The sequence below is a fragment of the Stegostoma tigrinum genome, chromosome 2 (assembly GCF_030684315.1).
Source record: "Stegostoma tigrinum isolate sSteTig4 chromosome 2, sSteTig4.hap1, whole genome shotgun sequence".
In the NCBI taxonomy this organism is placed as follows: Eukaryota; Metazoa; Chordata; class Chondrichthyes; order Orectolobiformes; family Stegostomatidae; genus Stegostoma; species Stegostoma tigrinum.
This window is the reverse complement of record NC_081355.1, coordinates 44,811,909-44,836,061: the sequence shown is the minus strand read 5'-3', so window position 1 is coordinate 44,836,061 and position 24,153 is coordinate 44,811,909. Positions and strand designations below refer to the sequence as shown.

The 24,153-nt window shown below is 41.5% G+C and overlaps 1 protein-coding gene across 1 annotated transcript in view; it reads right to left on the bottom strand.

The window, feature by feature from the left end:
* myo10 (myosin X) overlaps positions 1-24,153 on the bottom strand; it is a 457,994-nt gene that overhangs the window by 190,159 nt on the left and 243,682 nt on the right. Inside the window, exons 19-20 of the mRNA XM_059653796.1 lie at positions 23,281-23,361; positions 10,754-10,878 (exon numbers count right to left, since the gene is read on the bottom strand). Coding sequence (XP_059509779.1) covers positions 10,754-10,878; positions 23,281-23,361 — 206 coding nt within the window. The remainder of the gene's footprint in view (positions 1-10,753; positions 10,879-23,280; positions 23,362-24,153) is intronic.

Sequence of the window (24,153 nt, the reverse complement as noted above, 5' to 3'; positions counted from 1 at the left end):
GGACAGGGAACGAAAGTAACGTTAGCATTGAAGGTTAGCCATGCCCTAATGAATGGCAGGAGAGTTTCAAAGTACCTTCTGTTTTACTTTTTGTTCTTATCCATATTTATTGGAAAAAAAAACCTTCTGCGTAAAATTTAAAACTGGAATTGTATGAAGTCATTGACTCTGTAATCTGATTAAAATGACATTATGGAATCACACAAGTGTTATGGTGCAGGAGGTCATTCAGCCCATCATTCTTGCACTAGCTCTTTAAATGAAGATTGTTATCCCTTGTTTTGCCTCATACCAGTGAATATTTTTATCAGAATAATCATTTGATACACTCTGAATGCCTCGACTGGATTTCTCTGCAAGACAGCTCCAAGGCAGTGTATTCCATACCCTAAAAATACTTAGAGTGAAAAAGTATTTTCTCACCTTGCATTTGCTTCTTTTGTAAATCACATTAAATCTGTAGTCTCCTTTTATAAATGAGGGCAGTTTCTGCTTATCTACTCTTTCCAGCCCCCTCATGATTTAGAAAATGAGTATCAGATCTCCCTTTCCTCCGCTTCTCTCCAAGAAGAACAGTCTCAACCTCTTCAATGTTTCCTCACAGCTGAAATTTCTCATCACTGGAAACATTCTCACAACCTATCCTATCATAAATCAACTTCAGTGATTTACACACATGTATATCTAGGTCCCCTTGCTCCTGCACACTTTATATTCCCTATGTTATACTTATTTCAACGTTCTTCCTTCCAAAAAGCATCACTCCACATTTTTCTGCATTGAACCCATTTGTCACTTGTCTACATCCTTTTAAATTCCACATGAACCTCCTTACAGTTTAGCTTTTTCAAGTTTTGTGTCCTCTACACACTAAGATCTAAATCATTAATATACATCAGGAGAAGCAAGGCTCCCAATATCAATCCAAAAATATCCATTTGCCACTGCTGTTTGCTATCACCCAGCTGATTTTGTAACCATGTTGCTATTGCCCCTTTTAATGAGAGACTTTCTTTGCAAATGTGTGGCCTTGTATCAAATGCTTTCTGGGAGCCCACAAACGCATCAACAAAGTTGATTTCCTACAGTGTGGAAACAGGCCCTTCAACCCAACAATTCCACACCGCCACTTGAAGCATCCCACCCAGACCCATCCCCCTTTAACCCACAAGCCCCTGAGCACCACAAGCAATTTAGCACGGCCGATCCACCTAGCCTGCACATCTTTGGACTGTGGGAGGAAACTGGAGCACCAGAGGAAACCCATGCAGACACAGGAAGAATGTGCAAACTCCACACAGACAATTGCCCAAGGCTGGAATCGAACCTGGGTCCCTGGTGCTGTGAGGCTGCAGTGCTAACCACTGAGTCACCGTATCACCCATTTCCCTTTAAGATATCCATGCTGCCTCTTCCTAATCAATTCACCTTTTCTCTAAGTGACAACTAATTCTATCCCAAATAACTGTTTCTAGAAGCTTCCCACTGAATATAAATATACTGGTCTTTAATTGTTGGTCTTATCCTTGTAGTTTTCTTAAACTAAGCCATAATGTTTGAAATTTTCCATCAATTAATCATATGACCTTAAGGCGTAGGAGCAAAAGTAGGCTATCCAGCCTAGCAAGTCTTCTCTGCTATTCCATGAGATTCAGGCTGAACTAATAATCTTCAACTCCACCTTTCCTTTTCCCCATAACCATTGATTCTCTTACTGATTAAAAAAATCCGAGTCTGTCTCAGCCTTGCAGATACTTAACTTCTCAGACTGTACAATCCTCCATATAAAATAACTCCATAGATTGACTACCTCAAACAGGTGATATAAAATATATCTTTATCTCCTTGGTGGTAAGAAGTGAAGGCGGTGCTGTAGTAACAGTCTTGGTGAGTTGTATTGCCTTTTGTAGATGGTTGATACTGCTGCTTTACGTGTTGGTGATAGAAGGTTGAAGGTCTCAGATGTGGTGCCAAACAGGCTGCCTTGTCAGGCTGTACACTTGCTTGTCAAACTGGCTGGTTATCATTCAGACGTTTTGTCACCTTGTTATATAACATCAGTGCTGCCTCCAATGAAGCAATGTTGTTCTAGTCCGAAGGGTCTAGGCCCAAAACGTCAGCTTTCCTGCTCCTCTACTGCTGCTTGGCCTGCTGCGTTCATCCAGCTCTACACCTTGTTATCTCTAGGAATTCCAAGCATGTTATGGTTGACTTGGGATTAAGATGGTCATGTCATCCCAGTTAAATTGATGGCCTTTGTTGCCCAGGCGTACTGAAATGAGGGAAAGTTCATAATGTTGTTTTGTTGCTAGCTGGCATTCATGAATCCTGATGGCTAGTTTCCTTCCTATCTGACCGATGTAATATTTTTGGCAGTCCTTGCATTGTACTTTGTACACCACGCTGACCCTGCATGTCATAGGTATGGGGTCTTTGGTCCTTGTAACTGTTTGTCATAGTGTGGCTGTGGTTTTGTGTGCTATCCTGATTCCTAGTGGTCGTAGGAGTCCCCTTGTCAGTTCCAATATGTTTTTGACCTACGGTAGTGTGGCCAGTGTAGTAGGTTGTATCGTGTCCGCTTGGCGTTGTCTATCTCGTAGACATCTGTGGATGAAGTTGATGGGGTATCCATTTATAGAAATGACCTTGTACAGATGATCTTCCTCTTTCCTTGTGAAGTGTGTTGCAGTGAGTTGTGGTTTGTTTCCAAACCACAATATTCAGGAAAGCAACCACATTGACCAAATCCTCAATTTCCACAGCAATCACCCCAACATCCAGAAACAAATCCATGTTAAGACACTATTTAAACAAGCCACAACTCCTGAACTTCGCAAAGAAGGAGGAAGAGCACCTATACAAGGTCTTCGCATTCAATGGATAGACCATCAACTTCATCTGCCGATGCCTACTAGATAGACAGCACCAGGAGGACACAATACGAACCAATACACTGGCCACACTACCGTATGTCAAGAACATATCGGAAATGACAATGTGACTTCTATGACCATTAGGAATCAGGATAGCATGCAAAACAGTACGACAAACATTTACAAGGGCTAACGTAGTGTACGAAATACCATGCAAGGACTGCCAAAAGCATTACATCAGTCAGAGAGGGAGGAAACTAGCCATCAGGATACATGAACACCAGCTAGCAGCAAAGCAACATGACAAACTTTCCCTCATTTCAGTATTCTCAGACAATGAAGGCCATCAATTTAACTGGGGCGGTGCGACCATCCTAGCCCAAGCCAACCACAGACACACACTGCAATTCCTAGAGGCCAGGGTTCTCCACCCATAATGCAAATCACTAAACATGTGGAATTAGACCGCACCTACAAACTTGTGCAAAAAAAAACTGGAAATGACACGTAACAGACCAGACCTCAACAGACCAGAACATATAAATATGAAGTGGAATATAACAACAGCTGTGATGACTTTATCTAGTACGGTGATGAAACGGCTGAATTATAAACAGCCAGCTCGGCGAGCAAATCAACAACCACCCACAACCTGAGCTACAAGTTTTTACAAGAACCTTAAAAGGCTACTTTGTCCTGGATAATGTCAATCCTATTGGGTGTTCATAGGTCATTGAATCCCTACAGTGTGGAAACAGGCCCTTTGGCCCAACAAGTCCACACTGACCCTCAGAGCACCCGCCCAAAACCATTCCCCTATATAACTCACTTGATCTACAAATCCCTGAACACTACAGGCAATTTAGCACGTCCAATCCACCTAGCCTGCACGTCTTTGGACTGTGTGAGGAAATGGAAGCACCTGGAGGAAACCCACGCAGAAACAGGGAGAATGTGCAAACTCCACTCGGATAGTTGCCCGAAGGTGGAATTGAACCCAGGTCCCTGGTGCTGTGAGGCTGCAGTGCTAACCACTGAATCACCATGCTGCCCAATTGCTAAAATTGCACACATCCAAGCAAGTACAAAGTATTTTATCAATCTTTTGATTAATTCCTTGTGGATAGCAAACAGGCTTTAACAAATTAGGTGAGTGACTCATCATAGAATTCCCAGCCTATGACCTGCTCTGATAGTCACAGTATTTATATGTCTGATCCAGTTCAGTTTCTGGTCAGTGTTAACCCACCCCAGGAACTTAACAGTAGGGGATTCTCTGATGTTCTTGGCATTGAATGTCAAAAGGACTAGTTAAATTGCTTGTTGAATATGGTCATTACATTCAAGTATGAGGAAAGTTGTCCTTAGCAGCACAAGCTTGGAGAGGCCCAAATCATGCTGCATACTAGAACAGCTGTTTCACTGTCTGGGGAGTTGGAAATAGTGCTGAACATTTTGCAACCATCTGCAAACATTCCCACTTCTGGACTGATGATTGAGTGAACATTATTGATAAAACAGTGGATGATGATTGGGCAACCCTTCCTAACTGTACAATGGGTGTACCTACGCTCAAAGCCTGCAGAGTTACAAAAGAAAATTTCACCACAAGGCCAATTAAGGTTGGACAATGACAAAAACTGTCAAGAAAACAACATAGCAATAGCAATGAGCCAAGGACTAGGCCTCAGGCAGAATATACATGACATCATCATCAGAGGCTTAGAGGTGACCTTATTGAGGTTTACAAAATCACAAGTGGCGTGGATAGGATGAACACTCAGTCTTTTCCCAAGGGTAGGGGAGTCCAAAACTATATGCCATAGGTTTAAAGGTGAGGGGGGGAAAAATATAAAAGGGATCCAAGGGGCAACTTTTTCATGTAGAGGATGGTATGAGTATGGAATGAACTGCCAGAGGAAGTGGTAGTAGCTGGTACAATTGCAACGTTTCAAAAGGCATCTGGATGGGTATATGAATAGGAAGGATTTACAGGGATGTGGATCAAATCCTGGAAAATGGGACTAGATTAACTTAGGATATCTGGCTGCCATGGACGAGTTGAACTGAACAGTCTGTTTCCTTGCTGTATGTCTCTATGACTATTAAACTTTATTGTAATAAACTTCATTATACAACAAACAAAAAGGATGATACAAGTAACTTGCAGCACAATATCGACAGACTAGTGAAACAGGCAGGCAAGTGGCAGATGGAATTTTATATAGTGAGAGGTGATGGATTTTAACAGAAAAGATATGGTGAGACAATATGCACAGCTATAAAGCTTTCCCATCAGAAAGTTATTTTTACAGGGCCTGTGGAATTCCTTTTCTCTCTTCTCTTACTCACTGCTTCCATGACCTGGCACCCTACTCCTTCCTTCTTGCTTATCTCCTCATTCCCAAGATGGCAGTGCATATCAAAAGAACAATTACCAACTCAGGGTAGATTTGTGGCTCACTGGTTAGCACTGCTGCCTCACAGAACCAGGGACCCAGGTTCAGTTCCACCCTTGGGTGACTGTCCACACATTCTCCCCATGTTTGTGTGGGTTTCCTTCAGGTGCTCTGGTTTCCTCCCACAATCCAAAGATGTGCAGGCTAGGTGGACTGGCCATGCTGTATTGTTCTATGTTCTATGCTAAATTGCTCGTAGCATTCAGGGATGTGTAGAGTGGGAGGATGGGTCTGGGTGGGATGCTGTGTGTTGGTATGGACTTGTTGGGCCAAAGGGCCTGTTTCCACACTGTAGGGATTCTATGATTCAAACTCTGAAAGATTGAGCTTCAAAAATTGTGTCTGAAAGTAGTGACATTGTACTGACTGTTTACAAAGCTTTGATTAGGTCAGGATATTGCATGCAGTTCTGGTCATCACAAGTCAGGAAAAGTATGAAGGTACTTGACGGGGTGCAGAGGAGATTAGCCACACTTTCCATGGAGGAATGATTTTAAGCTACAAGATTAGTTGGCAGAAGCTGGGGGCGTTCTCCTTGGAGCAAAATGACAGATAGTGAAAGTTTTCATAGCATTATGCAAAATTGCATACCTTTTTGAAACCTCAAAAAAAGTTCCCATCAACTGACTGAACAAGTCTAAGGAAGGCAAATTTAAACAATTTGGACAAATTCTACAATTGCAATAGGCAAAAGAGTATTTTCACACAGCAGGTGATAGTAACCTGGAAATAGTTGCTGACGAGAGCAATGATGTGAGATGATGAACGATTTCAAGAAAAATATTGTTTGGGCACTTGGAAACAAATTGTCAGAGTTAGGGGGATGCAATGGGAGAAAAAGGAGGGGACTGTTAGACTGTTCCACAGAGAGTGTTTTACTTGGTTAGGTGAATTGTCTCGTCTCGTGGGCGGCATGGTGCCTCAGTAGTTAGCACTGCAGCTTTGCAGCGCCAGGGACCCGAGTTCGATTCCAGCATTGGGTAACTGTCTGTGCGGAGTTTGCACATTCTCCCCAGGTCTGCGTGGGTTTCCTCTGGGTGCTCCAGTTTCCTCCCACAATCCAAAGATGTGCAGGGTAGGTGGATTGGCTATGCTAAATTGCCCAGAGTGTTCAGGGGTGTGTGTGGGTTATAGGGGGATGGGTCTGGGTGGGATGCTCTAAGGGGCGGTGTGGACTTGTTGGGCCAAAGGGCCTGTTTCCACACTGTAGGGAATCTAATCTAATCCTCTACGAAACTGGCATTTTTTTTACTACTACTCAGGTATAATAACATGGAGCAGTGTCAATTAAACATACTTCAACATTTTGCAAGGAGAAATTCCAAGATTTTCCACTTATTCCAGAATTCCCAGCATGTCTGTGTAGAGTTTGCACATCCTCCCCATGTCTGGGCATGGGTTTCCTCTGGGTGCTCCGGTTTCCTTCCACAGCCCAAAGATGTGCAGGCTAGGTGGACTGGTCATGCTAAATTGCCTGTAGTGTTCAGCTATGTGTAGATTAGGTGAGTTATAGGGGGATGGGACTGGGTGGGAATGCTCTGAGGGTTGGTGTGGACTTGTTGGACCAAAGGGCCGGTTTCCACACTGTAGGGACTCTATGATTCAATAGAAATTGTACTTGCGAGGTCTGTGGCAACAAGATTTGTCCTCGACAGAAGTCTTACAGTGTATGTAGTTGTTCCCCCATCTGTGTGACAATGTCTGAATTTGATTCTCAGGCCAGGAAATGTTGGCCATGGAAGATGGTTTATAATGTGTTCAGACAGTTTGATTATCAGCTAGTAAATCCTTCCAAAACACCTGATGGCAGGCAGTAAAAATGAAAATCTCCCTGTTCAGCCATCTTGCAGAAGGCAACAGTAAACTACTGCAGAACATGGCCCATCCTCCACAAACAAGGGGAGGAAAAAAGGCACACAGATAGATACAAATCTCAAATTACATACAAACAAATGTTCTTCCATTTTCTGTCTTTTCTTGTGCAGGGTAGTAATCCAATGCAGATTGATTTGCGTGTTGTTATTGCAAGTCAATCTTCATTATTAAGTATGAATATCAACTACATGCTTTGCAACGTTCACCTCCCAAATTTTAGACTTTATTTCCTTAAATATAAGGGATGATCTCCAAGGCAGCACTTATAATAACACTAATTCCTTGTTTAAATCACATTATAGTGCATTTTCTTTTTTGCTTAATTTGTAAATTAGCTAAGTTCCCTGAATAGCAATGCCACCATTTTCGTTGCAGCATAGTTAATGAACATGTTTAGTATTTCTTTAGAAAACTAAATCATCATTCCACTCACCATCTCCCTCACATGACTCCCCTGTTCACAAGCTCAGTCATTTGAATTTTCTGCTGTTTACTGTCTCCTCATCCCACTCTTAGGATGCTCGCGCTTGCTACTCCCCTTGAATAGCCTTTCTGCTCATTGCCCTCCTCGTCTGACGGTCTCGTGACCCTTCTGCTTACCAGACCCTAGTCTGATCCTTCCTCTGAGCTTCCCCTTTGCTGGCCCTCTGTTGCGACCCTCCACTGATCCTTCTGCTTGTGGCCTCATCAGCCTAACCCTACTGCTCCCCACCTGACGCTGGTCCAATCCTCCGGTTTATCTCCATACCTAGTCGGACCATTCTGCTTAATGCTTCCTTCCTGTTCAGATTTTTTTTTCCCTGCTTCCTCCCACTTGTTGTTTCTTTCTGCTAAGTGTACGCAATAAAAATCACTTGCCTATGCTAATTTCCATCTAGAAAGGCAACACTATAAGTTCCCCTCCAAGCCACTCACTGTCCTGACCTGGCATCGCTCCTTCAGTGTTGCTGGGTCAAAGTCCTGGAATTCCATCCTAAAGGGCATTGTGGGTCTACCTTACAGCATGTGGACTGCAGAAGGCAACTCTCCACCACCTTAAGGGCATCTTGCATTGAGCAACAAATGCTGGCCAATCAGAGGCATACATGTCCCAGAAGTGAATTAGCTTTCCTATTAAAAAAAGAACGCAACCACATTGGGTTATACACCTGATCTGCAATTTTAAGGTAAAGTGTGCAGAACTGTGGGGAGGAGACTGGAGAACTGCATAAGTTGGTATGCTCCTACAGGAAGCCAATGCAGACACTGTTTTGCAGTAATAATTCTGCAATTTAGTGAAATTCTATTTACTGCCTTGAACGTATCTGGCTCCAAAATCCTCAAATTCTATTATTCTTAATAACTTTTCTATTTACCTTCTTGCCACATCCCACCTGCCACTTCTCACTCCCAATCCACACACTCTTTCTTCACACTCACCGATTCCCTCTCAATCTGGTCACTTCCTTTTTTATTTCCTTCTCCCAACCACACATTTACCTTTCCCTCTATCTTGTGGGAAATACTGAGGGTTCAGGTGACAGGGCGCAAGTGGGTAGAATTAGGATTGGGCGAGGGACAACAGGTGTAAGGGAACAAGTAGGAAGATGCAAGTGAGAGACAAGTGGAAAGGAATGAGGTGACGAGCAAGAAGGAAGGAATAGGGGGCCAGGTCATGGAAGCAGTGAGTAAGGGAAGAGAGAAAAGGAAACAGAAACAAGGCGGATAAAGAGACCAAGCAAGCAGTGAGACAGATGATGAGTCGAAAAGAGTGGTTGTGGGGAGTGAAGAGTGACAAGCAGAAGGGAGCTGGTGTGTCAGAAGAGGGAAGCAATGGGCAAAGAGTGAGGGTCATTGAGATACTGAAGGGGCAGGCGAGAGAAAGGAAGTAAAGCTGTGGGGGTGGGGTGGTAGATTGTAAGTAGATGGAAACAAGGGGTTGGAGGTCAGCAAGCAGCAGGAATGAATGGTAAAGAGAAGGAAGCAACAGGGAGGGGATGAGAAGGTCCACCACCCTGTCACAAGAACCCCAACTCTCACCTAAAATGATTCAGGGAGCACACCTCATAGCCCAGATGCAGTACCAGCCATCATTTTTCCGAAGGGCAGGTTTTTTTGCAACACTGCAGCTGATGGGAACTGGTTCTCTGGCACCTGTTATTTCATGTCAAGATTTAGAACTTTTAAAACAAGCTTTTGCTTGAATGAGAGCCAAAGTAACTTAGCAAGCACAGGGATTTATAGTGGAGTTGGATTTGCTGAGAGGTAAAGCATTAACAGCAGAATTTGAGTGACTTAAGGTTACCCAGGGTAAAATATCATGTGAAGGTGAAGGTGCAGGTGTTGGACTGGGTTGGACAAGGTCAGAAATCACATGACACCATGTTACTTTCCAACACGTCTATTTGACAAAACAAGCTTTTGGAGGCTCAATCCTTCTTCAGGTGTCAGGTAAAATATGGAAGACCAAAGGGTTTGAATAGCCCAGTTTACAGTAACAAAGGGTGTCAGCAGCAAATGAGCTGACATGGGTGCAGCCAAGTGATGCTATGGAGGTGTAAATAGACTGTCTTCATGATGGTACAATGTGTGGATGGAAACTCAACTCAGGATCAACTGTGAACATACTGGCTTGATCTTCCTGTGAGAATAATGGAGTTTGGAGGGATGGATTGAAAACAATAGCTTCAGTCTTTTCAAACATTAAACTAACAATGTCTCTTCAGATGACATTTCTAGGGGCAACATGTAGCCGAGAAACAGCAGGGGGCCAGGATAGATCTTTGGAAAATACAAGATGGAACAATGTGGGACTGTGGGAACAGGAGAAGAAGACATTGCAAATGATTCTCTGGTTATGACTAGATGGATAACTATGGAACCATGTGAGAGCAATAACACATAGCTGGATGACAGAGGAGAGGCACTGGAGCTGGATTTTGTGGTCAACAATGAAAGCAGTATACAGGTTTCCCAATTTCAGTCTCCCAGTTCTAGCTCTTCAGCAAGTCTTACATTCCTTCTTATCAATTATAGCTTCAGCTTTCAGGTCCTAAACTTCTGGAATTTCCTAACTAAATCGCTCCACTTTTATAGTTTTTTTTCCCTTCTTTCTGTATAGCCCTTTAAAATCTGTCTTTTTGACCAAATCTTTGGTAACTTGTCCCAATATCTGAATGTACATAGTTATCGCTTCATAGAGTCATACAGCACATAAACAGACCCTTTTTAGAGCAACTCATCTATGCTGACCAGCATCTTAATTTGACCTATTTGCCAGCATTTGGCCCATAAACCCTTCCTATTCATATAAACACCTAGATGCCTTTTAAATGTCATAATTGTACTGGCCTGTCTGAAGTAACTTCTATGAAATTACCATGATTTCTGTGTTAAAAGATGCTACATGAATGCAAGCTGTTATATCATGGGATAGAATTGGATCAGTTTAGTTCTCTGGTAAACAAGTTACTCTGCTCAAGCTCATCCGAGCCAACTCCATATTGAATAAATCTCCAAAACATAAGAGTTCAACAGTATTGTGTACTCATGATCAACAAAGAACACCTTGCACAGAAGTTCTGGAAATGCCTCCTGATTGGGAATCCAGCTCGTCGTATTTTCACAGTTTCCAACATTCCTGAATATCTCAGCTGGTTTAGCACAACTGCTTGGTCAAACTGATCTGGCATCTGAATGCAGAGAGAATTGGAATAAATAATATTAAATATATAATAAATAGAAAGCAGCACAAATTAATGCAGTCATACTACAGCAATGGGAAATAAAAATTGCTCAGAATTCTCTCGTAATCTGAAGTGTGTCAGCTAGGAAAGCACATTTTTAAACTTCATGAAGGCAACTACACATACATGGATTTCAGTAAGGCTTTTGACAAGGATCCACATGGAAGGCTCGTCCAAAATATATGAGCCCCTTGTATCTGAGGGAACTTATCAAACTGGATCAAAAATTGTCACGTAAACAGGAGGCAAAAGATGATGGCAGAGAGTTGTGTTTGTGATTGAAAGCCTGTGACCAGAAGTCTTTGTTATCTACATTAATGACTTTGATGTGATCATACAAGGCATAATCAGCAAATGTGCAGGTGGCAAATGGAACTTAATCCTAATGTGAGAGACGACAAAATTTGGGAGGTGCTATAAGGGAAGGATTTACATAACAAATGGTGGGTCCCCAGTGATACTGAGGAACAAAGGAACTTGGTGTTCAAATTCAGATATCCCTGACAGGCGTCAGCACACATAGACACGGTGGTGAGGAAAGCATGCAGATGCTAGCCTTCATCAGCCAGGGCATACAATATAGGAGCAAAGAAGTCTTGTTTTATAAAGTTGTAACATTGGTTAGGCCACAGATGAAATACTGTGTGCATGTCTGGTCAGAAGGACATGATAGCACTGGAGGGTGAGGAGGAGATTCACCTGGAAGTTTCCTGACATGGAAGGTCTCAGTCACGAGGTGAGACTGGGTTTGTTTTCCCTGCAGCAGAGGAGGCTGAGGGGGAATCTGATTGACGTATACAAAATTGAGGGATATAGACAGGATAGATCGTGAGAATATTTTTCCCATGGCAGATGTGTCTAAGAGCAAAGGGTGTGAGTTTATGGCAAGGAATAAGTTATTTAGCATGGGTCCAAGGGTTTTTTTTCCACCTAGTGGGTGGGAGAAATATGGAACAGGCTGCCTGAGAGTGTGGTGGAGACAGATCCTCTTGCAACATTTAAGAAGCATCTGGATGCACTTAAAATATCAGGGCAGCGTGGGATATGGACGAAGTGCAAGTAAATGGGTTTAATGTAGCTTAGTATTTGATTGTGGGCCTAGACACAGTGGGCTGAAGAGCTGTTTCTATGCATGTGACTCTACAATTTATTAATGGATGTCTGAACTTATTTAGCAGCTATGGGCCATTTTTAATTTTTGATTAATTTGCAATTAGCACAATATGAAAATCTGAACTCAAATACAAATTGAAGTATAAAGTATTCTAAAATTCTGCATCCAAGACGGATTGTTTCACCATGTATACATGTGAATTTCCCTGCCTAAACACCTTATCCTGGGATAGCAAGATAGTTTGGATGTAGCCTTCCGCAATTACCATCAATTATATATTGTAATAAGTCATCAGAAGCCAGGTTTTCAATAGAATGAACTGATCGTTATATATCTTTCTTTCTCCCCCACGTAATCATCGCCAAAATAGACTGTTTCCCTTCCTGACATTCAAAATTCCATACACTGGACTGAAAGAAATGTCAAAATATTAATAACAATGATAATTCAATTCAAATGACCCAGACATCTGTAACGTGACAGCAAAAATTTATCTTCAAGCTAGTTAAACAACAGTGAGTGTAATGCAAGGTCTTAAGTTAGATTTAACTGCTATTAGAAGGAAAGAGCTAAAATAACATGCGCTTCTTTTTAGAAAGTGCCATTGACAGAATTTGCCATAAAAATGTGAAAGACTCTTGATATTACGAAACAAGCTCAAAACTTTACAGTGTTACAGACCTAACAAAATAGTTCACCAACGTTATTCCTGAACTACCCTGGCCTCCTTCAAAGTTGCAGATATATTAAAAGTGTAATAATATAATGTAATAACTGTTGTATAAACATTAAAAATGCAGTAATTTTGGGCAGAACAATCAAGCTTGTAAGGTAACACGGTGTAGAGCTGGATGAACACAGCAGGCTAAGCAACATCAGAGGAGCAGGAAAGCTGATGTTTTGTGTCGAGGCCCTTCAAGCTTGTAGGGTACTTTGTTTACCATAAAGGTGCGCGGAAATTTAATATTAAATACTGAAAATTTAACATCGACAAATTGAACTTAGAAGCAGGTTACTGTTTAAACAGCAGACATCAAGACCTTACAGACTTAGGGCAGATCTCTGAAAGGGCACACCTGAATTAAAATGCCATTTATAAAACAGTTTGTTTGAAAAAGGTCATTATGTTCAAATATTATTATTAATTCCATGTGAAAACACACAAAAGAAATCCTGTTTTTACAAACTAGCCTATATTGTGAAGCTCTTCTACATAGCCCCAAAACTTGGACTACACATTGATGCCACCTCAAGACCCTTGAGAAGTACCATCAACATTGTCTGAGACAGATCCTCTGTATCAGCTGGGCAACAGGCACAATAACAGTGTCCTTGAGACAGCTAACAGCTCCAGCTCTGAGGCCACGATCATCCAAAATCAACTCCACTGGGCTGACCACGTGCTTAGGATGCCCGGGTTCTGAAGACTCTTGATTTTACTACCAAAGCAGATCATCTTCGAGCTCGAGGAGGGAACAAGAGAGGGTGAAAGGAAGCTTTACAAAGACTCTCTGATGGCTTCCTTCAAGAAATGCAAAATAGATGTCAATGCATAGCAGATCCTCATTCAAAAGAAACCAACTTGGAGGAGACTCCTGTATGACGGACAATTCTTTGATAACACCTGGCAGCAAAAGGAAGTGCAGAAAAGAAATGCCAACAATCATAAGGCCAAGGACGAATTCCACCTCCCAGAAACACTTGCCAATGCTTGGTTGGAGATAGCAGGAACTGCAGGTGCTGGAGAATCTGAGACAACAAGGTGCAGAGCTGGATGAATACAGCTGGACAAGCAGCATCAGGGGAGCAGGAAGGCTGATGTTTTGGGGCTAGACCCTTCTTCAGAAAATGAAAAAGGGTCGAGGCCTGAAATGTCAGCCTTCCTGCTCCTTTGATGCTGCTTGGCCTGCTGTGTTCATCCAGCTCTACACCTAGTTATCTCAATGCTTGGTTGGAGATGTGGTTCTAGGATCAGACTCATCAGCCATGCAAGGATCAACAGAACTGAGAACAAAAACAGAAATTGTTGGAAGAGCCTAGCAGGTCTAGCAACGTCTGTGAAGAAAAAACAGAGTTTATGTTTCGGGTCCGATGACCCTTCCTCAGAAATTATGGTAGCTAGAAAAATGTTGGTTTATATGCAGAAGATGGTGTCAGGAGAGGGGCTAAGGAGTAAATGATAGGTGGAGAAAGAGCCCAAAGAGACAGAAGAGTAGCTGGACAGACACAGGAGTCAAAAACGACGAAGGTGAACAGCTGTTAAGACCATAAGACATAGGAGTGGAAGTAAGGCCATATAGGCCTTAGCTGATATGGAAGAATAAGAGGCCTCTCTTGGCAGCCATCGAGCCCACTCCGCCATTTAATCACGGCTGATGGGCATTTCAACTCCACTTCCCTGCACTCTCCCCGTAGCTCTTGATTCCTTGTGAGATCAAGAATTTATCAATCTCTGTCTTGAAGACACTTAGCGTCCCGGCCTCCACTGCACTCCGTGGCAATGAATTCCACAGGCCCACCACTCTCTGGCTGAAGAAATGTCTCCTTATTTCCGTTTTAAATTTACCCCCTCTAATTCTAAAGGAGGCTGTTAGTGGCTAACAATAGGTAGTCTGCAATGGCAGGCTATATGATAACAAGGCCTATTGTTATAAGGGGAGCAGGGGGGCTACAACATGGGAGAGTTCAGGCCCTAAAATGGAGGGCTGCAAGGTCCCCAGGCAGAAAATAAGGCATTCTTCCAGCTTTCACTGAACTTCACTAGAGCACTGCAGCAAGCCTGAGGCAGAAACATTGGTCAGGGAACAGGGTGATGTGTTAAAGTGGCAGGCAACTGGAAGCTCAAGGTCGTTTTTGTGGGTAGAACACAGATGTTCTGCGAAGCAGTCATCCAGTCTATGCTTCATTTCTCCAATGTAGAAGAGACCATATTGTGAGCAGCGAATGCAGTAGACTAGATTGTGGTGAAGTGCTGCTTCTCCTGGAAGGTATGTTTGGGCCCTTGGATACTGGGAAGGGAGGAGGTAAATGGGCAAGTATTACACCTTCAGCAGCTGCAGGGGAAGGTGCTGTGGGAAGGTGTTGGGAGTCAAGAAAGTGTGCACCAGGGTGTCCTGGAGGGAGCTGATAACCAGTGACATAATTTCCCAGGTGGACAATCATATTAGCTAGCAAGTGACTTCTGACAACAATCATGAAGCTGTACAAAAAATAACAGTTGAGAACAAATGTATATTCAGCTCTAATAAGATCACAAGATGTAGGAACAGAAGTAGGCCATTCAACACATTGAGTGTGTTCCACCATTTAATGAGATCATTGATTAGATAATCCTCAATTTCACTTGCCTGCCTTCTCCCCATAACATTTGATTGCCTTAATAATGAAAAATCCATTGTTCACAACCTTGAATATACTTAACAGCTCTCTGTGACGAAGAACTTCAGACTCATCTCTGGCTTATGTATGCAACCACTTATTCTGAGATTATATCCTTGGACCCTAGGTGGTGAAACAAACTAGTGTACCTAGCCTGTCAAGTCCCCTAAGAATTTTTTTATGCTGCCAAGAGAGGCCTCTTATTCTTCCATATTCCAACAAGTACAGGCCCAAACGCATCTTTCCAGGTGTGGAATCCAAGAAAGGAAAACTCAAGAGTCAATGTAGCATGAATAACGTTACATAAAACACTAAGGTGATTTTTTTTTAAATCACCACTTCAAGCAAAATACTGCATAATGAGATACTATTTAATGTGAAGTCTACCACCAGGTGAAGCAATGAGCGGACAGGTGGAAGAACACAATATAACGGCCATCTGATGTCACCACCCCCATCTGTGTACACGCTGGTAGCTGTTTAATCATCCAACTTAGAATCCAGAAGAGGTGGAGGAACTGAGCGCCATGGCACAGACCCAAAGAAGGGCCCCTCCTAGGAAGCACAAGACTGCGCGGCTACAGGCCAAGAGTGGCAAAGGTACACCACTAGGTAGGGGACATACTGTTTCATCAGTCTCAGTCTTCAATCCCACCTCTCCCTTGACTCCACGGCCATCTCATTCTGAGACTGACGTCCGCAACACATGCAGACCCACATGAATTCTGCATCTGTCATGACCAGCTGCTATGATGGCCCAGCTACATTTACATATGCACAGTTGCCACTTCAACATTATAGGTAATCACTCTAGAATAATAAATCTTTCAAGTCCAAATGCTAGGGAGAATATTGTCACACATGACTTACAGCTCAAGATGATGTTGTGATCTGGAAAAAAATGCTCAGATCAAAAGCAGGACTTACATTGCAGATTGAATGTTGAAGTCAATAACTGCCTAGTATTATTTTAAGGTTGTTAAACTAGAGAATTGTATTTTGGGGCTAATTCAATCTATGACATTTTAAAATTTGTTCATATCTGCCTCTCAAATGTAAGTGAATTTCAGACTACACTTTGAAATATGACTTTCAACACAAGAAGCTATTGACATTCTTCAGGATTTTCACAACGTTATTACATTTCTAACCATCTGAGATGGCAACTTAACATTCTGGAGTAAAGCATCTTCAGGCAATACATGGCAGGGTGCAGAAGTAGAGGTGGTGTCATATGGGAGTCTGTTAATACAGCAAGAAAGGATGATATCTTGGAAGAGTTGTTAAATGAGGCTTCTGTGGGTAGAATGTAGAAAAGGAGGCAGACATTGCTAGGAGTCTATTGTAGGCCCTCAAACAGTCAGCACTTGAGGAGCAGGTATGTGATGAATTCACTGAGACCTGTTAAAAAACAGATCACAACATTTGAGTCTGGCATGTCTCTGTGTGCTTAGCCCTCATCTGCAGAGAATACTAGCAATGATTGTTCTGAGATCCAAGTAACTCTTTCAGTGTTTTACGCTCAATTTGGTCCATTCCACTGAGAATGATATGCCACTAGTGGCAGGGCTTAACAGTCACTCCGGAAGCTTATGTAAGAAGATGAAAATGAATGCAGAAGATGAAGATGAATGTGGGGGTTGTAGACAAGCCCAGCAGGCCAGTGTATAGGATGAGGTGCACTGAACTCAAAGGATGATCTCTGCCCAAGGTACCTCAGCATGAATGGAGTGTATAGGACGCACAGAGTTTTCTGGTCCCGACTCTATTCCCTGGGTATTGGCAAAGCGCAATGCTTGGCTCAGACTGATGTCCTGTTCATATGTTGAATCCATCAACAGGAAGACTTTCTACATGATTCATGACCAGGAGATCTGAGAACACCATCACCTCTTACGCTATCCCGGCAGCTACCGCAACTCAAATTCTGGAGCACTCATGTACCTGATCAGTTTGAGAGTCCAGTAGCTTTTTTGGGTTGGTTAATGGGGGAAACAAGAACTACCCACTGTGACTATAACACATGATACCAGTGCAAAACACTTGACTGAAGCTGTGCAAAGTTTTAGTGCCCCCACCCCCCTCCCCCCTGCCTCAACTCAGGCTGTAGTGGAGCAAAGTATGGATATGTTGAAGTTGTGGTTCTGCTGCTTGTACCAGTGTACCCACCTGTATAGTTTAGATAGAGGTTGTGCAGCATAATGCTGCACTCTGCACAAGTGGTGATGTCCTGGAAGCAGAGGAACTGGGTAAGTTGTAGAACCAAGTCTTCCAAGGAGGATGAGAACAAATTTTGTATCGCATGGTTTGAGTTTACAATTTCCCATGCATCTAATATTCAGACAAGAATGAAATCAGAAAGCACTAATTGCTCCTAATTCCTTGGTGTATTATTCCAGAACCACAGGCTAATGTTCTGGGGACATGGATTCAAAACCCTCCATATCAGGTGAAGAAATTTAAATTCAATAAACAAAAATTTGGATTAACAACCTAGCTTAATTGTGACATGTAAACAATGTTAATTGATAAAAGAGACCAGAAACCAATCTGGTTGAATATTGTTTAGAGAAAAAAATCTGCAATCCTTACCTGTTATGACTTATGTGTGACTGCAGACCAACATCAACTGACTCCAAACTGCCCTCTGGGAAATTAGGAATTGCCATTAAAAAAATTGCTGATCTAGCTAGTGATTCCTACATCCCATCCAATCTTAAAAACACACCATTTAATAAGAATGGTGGATGCGATAAAAACAACACTGCTGAAAATGTGATAAAGACTCAGTCAAAAGAGATTATTTTGGGTCTACTGATAGACTTTCAATATGCCTAGAAGATCAGTAGACAGGCACCTCTGAATTGTTAGGCCTAACAATGTAGAAGTGTTACGAATCAAACAAAACCCCCTCAAAATATATTAAGGAAAAGTTAGGTTCTGGACTATCTTATTTCAAAGAGAAGTGCAAGGCATTGCATTCTAGTTGCAATTCAATTGCTCAAACTACTCAATGTTAAACTAACATTAATTTAACTTTATTTAAAAGACAAAGAAAATAAAAATAAAAGAAAAGAATTGACTTAACTGGAACTCTAATCGAAATGTTTAAAACAAAGATGTATTAACTACTACTGATTAAGTATTCCTATATTCCAATATTCCAATTGGGCAGCACGGTGGCTCAGTGGTTAGCACTGCAGCCTCAAAGCGCCAGGGACCCGGGTACGATTCCAGCCTCAGGCGATTGTCTGTGTGGAGTTTACACATTCTCCCTGTGTCTGCGTGGGTTTCCTCCGGGTGGTCCAGTTTCCTCCCACAGTCCAAAGATGTGCAGGTTAGGTGGATTGGCCAAGCTAAATTGCCCGTAGTGTTCAGGGGTGTGTGCGTTATAGGGGGATGGGTCTGGGTGGGATGCTTCAAGGGGCGGTGTGGACCTATTGGGTCGAAGGGCCTGTTTCCACACTGTAGGGAATCTAATTATTATTGTCTCAATGGAGCAAAGATATAACTCATACAGCTTTCTACTCCTGACTGCTATGCAGCTATTCCAATTGGAAGTTTACATACATGTAAATTGATAGGTTTCAGTAGCTTAAAAACACAGAAAGCACCTATTGCCTATCAGCACACCTATTTTGTAGTCTCAAAACTGAAATGACAAACTGTAAGAGGACAGCAGCTGCCATGGAATCTTACCATAGTACAAGCCACTGCCTTTGAGTGGAAAAAGTTGGACAAGGAAAAGAATAAAAAGCAGACATGTAAAATAAACTCAAAATTACAAAACAAAAAGTGCCTTCTTCTGGGCCTTTTTAGATTACCACAGATTAAGATAACTGTGTTAGAAATGTTACTTTGACCACTTGACGAATTTGATCTTTCACCGGTTGGAAAAACTTTGCTATATATGCAACAAGTTTCAAACACAATGTGCCAGTAGTTCTTCAAATTTAATTTTCCTTAATCCAGGCATTGTACTGCCACAGTGGCCACCACAACAAATTAAAACAAAATTCATATTGTGTTGTTTACCGTTAACAGAATTCACATTTTTCTGTTTCCGAATCACCTAACAAAAGATGTGAACAATCTTGTAGTGAAGAAAGGATTCTACCAATGATATAGATCAATGACAACGTATTGTTACATATGCATATGACCCTGTAGAAATGAAAGTGGTTAAAAACCTTAAAAACAGACATAAACATCATTTATGCAAACTGCAACACCGTCACTAAATGTTCTTACATCAACTGATACAAATCACCTTTGCATTGGAAAATAAGGACAAGAAGATTATAATTCTTCCTAGCTCCTACACATTAACATACCACCTTGTTCAAACAAAGCCAAAGCTTCTCGTTATTTATGTTAACATTGCACTTGTGGCAGCTAGTAGCAGCAGCATACACCTACCCTCACTCATTAGTATTCGTTAAGTAACAGCACTACAAACCAGTTCTAAAAATCCATCAGGGAATGGTATTTCAGCTTCTTCCTACCATACCATAGCTGTGTCATTTTTATTTCATTTCTTTTGCTGTCGAGAGGAAGTCAGTGTAGCTTGGCTCAAATGGGAACCAAAGTGGTCTTTTCTAACTGGCTGTAATCAGGCTCAAATTGCTGAAGCTTCATTCTGTCGAAGTAGACACAAATCTCCGATTCCATATAATTTCCTGACTTCTTAAAATAAAAAGTGGTGGTGAGAGATAGAGTGGTATGCTGAAGCTTTTACAGCATACTGCACGCACACACATTAATGGTCTCTTCTGATCTGTTGGAATTTCACTTTCCCAAATGAAGCTATTGTCACGACCTGCATAGCTTTCTTTCTCCAGTTTCCAAGGAAACAAGGAAAACAACAATTTAATTTGCATGATCAACAGCATTTCTGATGTCTAGAAGCCCAACAGAACAAGTGTTCCTTTCGGTCACAGTTTTCGCTTCACTTGTGTTGCATCTTGAAAACTGGGAGAGTCTGCACTGTGAAATTAACTTAGGGAGCAAAAAGTTCAAAATGGATATCTTCCCACAAACAGGAAAGTGCATGAAATGAAAATACATTATAGACTGCATTTTTACCCTGGTAAAGTTTGCCTGGTTCTTCAAATACAAGCCTCAGCACCACAAAATGCGAATAAAATGTCATTCTATTCTATTATAAACACATTATTCACCATGAGCAGGGCTGACACAATCAACAAAAATTGGAATTGTAATACATATTGCAACACTGTCCATCATCCAAAATTTGTGCCAACCTTTAGTATCAGACAACTCGGAGAGAAAATAAAACTCCGAACTCTCAGACTTACATATTGAGACAGAAAATCCTCAGATGTGTCGGAGATTTCATCCTTCCTTGCTGGAAATCTTTGGGATTCTGCCATTTCAAAGAGTTTCTCAATTGGCTTTTATAAATTCCAGTTGTGGAGCCCACCAGTGGGGTCAAGGCTAGCTCACCCCAGATCCCTAAAAATTTCCAGTCCCTTAGTGATGGGACAAATAGGAAATTATTTGAAGTGGCTGCTAAAGCATGCCCTGACATTCAAAATGATAATGCAAGAAGCAATTGCGGCCTTAACACCCTTCCTGCCTAAACTCCACCATCCCTTGACAGTTAAGCAGCAAAAAAGAAAATCTACAATACTCTCTCCCAAAAGAGAGCACAGTGGGCAGCACAGTGGCTCAGTGGTAAACACTGCAGCCTCATAGCACCAGGGCCTCAGGCGACTGCCTGTCTAGGGTTTGCACATTCTCCCCGTGTCTGTGTGGGTTTCCTTCAGGTGCTCTGGTTTCCTGCCACAGTCCAAACATGTGCAGGCTAGGTGGGTTGGCTGCGCTAAATTGTCCATAGTGTTCAGGGGTGTGTGGGTTTTAGGGGGAATGAGTCTGGGTGGGATACTCTAAAGGATGCTGTGGACTTGTTGGGCCAAAGGGCCTGTTTCCACACTGTAGAGAATCTAATCAAAAGTATTCAAAACCCTCTGCCCAATGCCACACACTCATGAACCTCAAAATAATTATTTTCACCTTCACTTTAAATGTGAGAATGCTTATTTTTGAACTGTGTCCTTCGGGGAAAAAATACTGGGAAAACATCTGATCAGCTTGAATCCTATCAAGTGTCATTCAGATTTTATATTTCATTAACTGTAACTTTCGTTCTTCTGAATATCAATGAATACAGGATCAACCTGTTCCTGCTTTTCTTATAACCCCAAGAATCAGTTCAGGGTATCTTCTCAAAACCGTTCTAATCCACGTGTATCTTTGATTAAATATGATGACCAAAACTGCTCATGTTACTCAAAATGTAGTCTCTCATCTGGCCTGCACAACTGCAGCAAAGCATCTCTAATTTAATAATTCTACTCCTCTTGCAAGAAATACAATATTCCATTTTCCTTTTGAATCCTAGCCATATGCAACTTATTGTTTTCTGAAGAAGGGTGAAGGCCCGAAACATCAGCTTTCCTGCTCCTCTGATGCTACTCGGCCTGCTGTGTTCATCTAGCTCTACACCTTGTTATCCCTGCAACCTACTGTGATTCATGTTTCCTCGGTAACAGAGTTCTGAAATCTCTCCCTACTTAAATAATAAGCTCCTTTTCTATTCTTCCTGCCAAGTGGATAATTTCATGTTTTCCCATAGTATACGCCAATGTTTTGCTGTTCATTTGCCTAATTCGATTTCCCATCATTTGATTTCAAAGCCTGAATTTTTTCTTAATCAAATATTTTAAAACTGAAAAAGACACCAACTTAAAATGACTGCAGCAAATCAGCTGATCACAGGTTGAATGAGCTCATGAAACCATCAAGAAACAAGAATGAGTCAAGAACTATTTTGATCAAAAAAGGCACTGAAACTCAAATTGGTATATCCTGTTTGCTTGATAGATAAGTTAAGTTTCACCGTGGAAACAAGACAGCACGTGCAATTTATCCAGCTCAAAAAAACATTGAAGTTAAACATAAGAATTTTTTTTACCCTCAGCCTCTCAAATGATGCCTAGTGGTGAAGCAAGTTAGAGAAACGGTCGGTCAATGAGAACTCAAGATATGCGCAAAATTTGCTACTTTCTGAGGCTAAAAGACAATTAAACAACTGTGGTGTCAGCTTAAAACCTAGTGCCTCAAAGCTCTATGGACTTTTAAACTTTATTCTTTTACTTTCTTCGACTCGACAACATTGTCTTTAAAGCTGTGTTTGAGTGTGTTTTTGAAGTTGCATCTTCCGCTTTTGCTCTTCCCATCGCTCAAGAAAATCTTGTAACTTGGGCTTCATTTTTGAGATGCTGGTTAACTAACAGCCTTTGTTTCAACTGAGCTGAGATTTAGCCAAGTACTGAAAAGGAATAAAATCTTTGTTGCTGCCAAACAAAGGGAATTTAAAAAGGAGGAGCTACCTCACATGAAGTTACCCTGTATCCGGACATAGACTGCTTCATTATGTAAGGACTTGTGAATGGTTAGAGAAACAAACAGCACAATGATGAGTGGACATCCTAAGGAGCTCTACAGTGATGGCCTGAAGACCAGAGAATTGATATGCAACCACTACAAGCGATCAGTGGAGAACTATCCATCAGGATTCCCATTGACTTCAATTTTGCTAGAGTTTGATGATGACTCACCTGGTCTAATGCTGCCTCAATGTCAAGGGATATCAGTTTAGCTAATCATGGTTTATTTATAAATGGTTATACAATGGATAAGATAATGAATACTGATTAATGTATATAGCTTTAAGCATTTCACACAAGCCGTTAGCAATTACAATGCCTGTGAGAATGTCAGTATCTCAATAACTCAAATATTAATTGGGATGCAGTTCAACTTAGGCTTACCTTCTGAATGTTTGGTTTGATGCATCGGACAAAGAATGGATTTGACATACTTAATGTTGCCATTAACGAATGAAGGGAATTCTGGAAAAAAATATCAAAAGAAAAGTTAATTATCACTTTCAACATAATCATTTTATCCTGTAGATTTCAAAAAGTCCATCCTTTAACAGATCTCAAGCCCTGTCTTTGACAAAGCCATGTTGACTGTCTAGTATCAAACTATTTTTCTCAATTGACCTTATCCATATTATGGCCTACATCAGTTTTACCATTACTGATGTCAAGCTGACAGATTTGTAATTTCCTGGGTTGTCCTTTGTCCCTTTATGAAAGGAATATCACATTTGCAATCTCGTGTTCAGAGGAGCCTGGAAAATTTCTGTCAACAGATCCAAAATTTGCTCCCTTAGCCCTCAGCAACCTAGGGTGCATCCCACCTGGGCATGGTGACTTCTCTACCTGGAGTGCTGGCAGCCTTTTAGCATTTCTTCATCTATCATTATACGGTTCAGCTGCTCAACACCTATGTTTTTAACAAGGCCATTGTTACCCTCTCCTAACTTGGTAAATACAGAAACAAGTATATTCATTTTGTACCTCTGCCATATCCATTGTTTCAGTATGCAGCTTATTTGCTTGATCCTTAAAAGCCCCACTCTTATCTTTCACTAATTTTTTATTATTAATATGTCTGAAGAATGATTTACTATTTGTTTTAGCACAGCCTGCCATCCTTTCCTCATGGTTCCTCTCCATTCCATATTCCAGCTTTAAACTCTCTCCTACATTTGAGATAATCTTTCTGAGTTGTTTCCATTATTCTTTTTCATTTATGTATTATATGTTTCCTTCATTTTTTTTTAATCAATATCC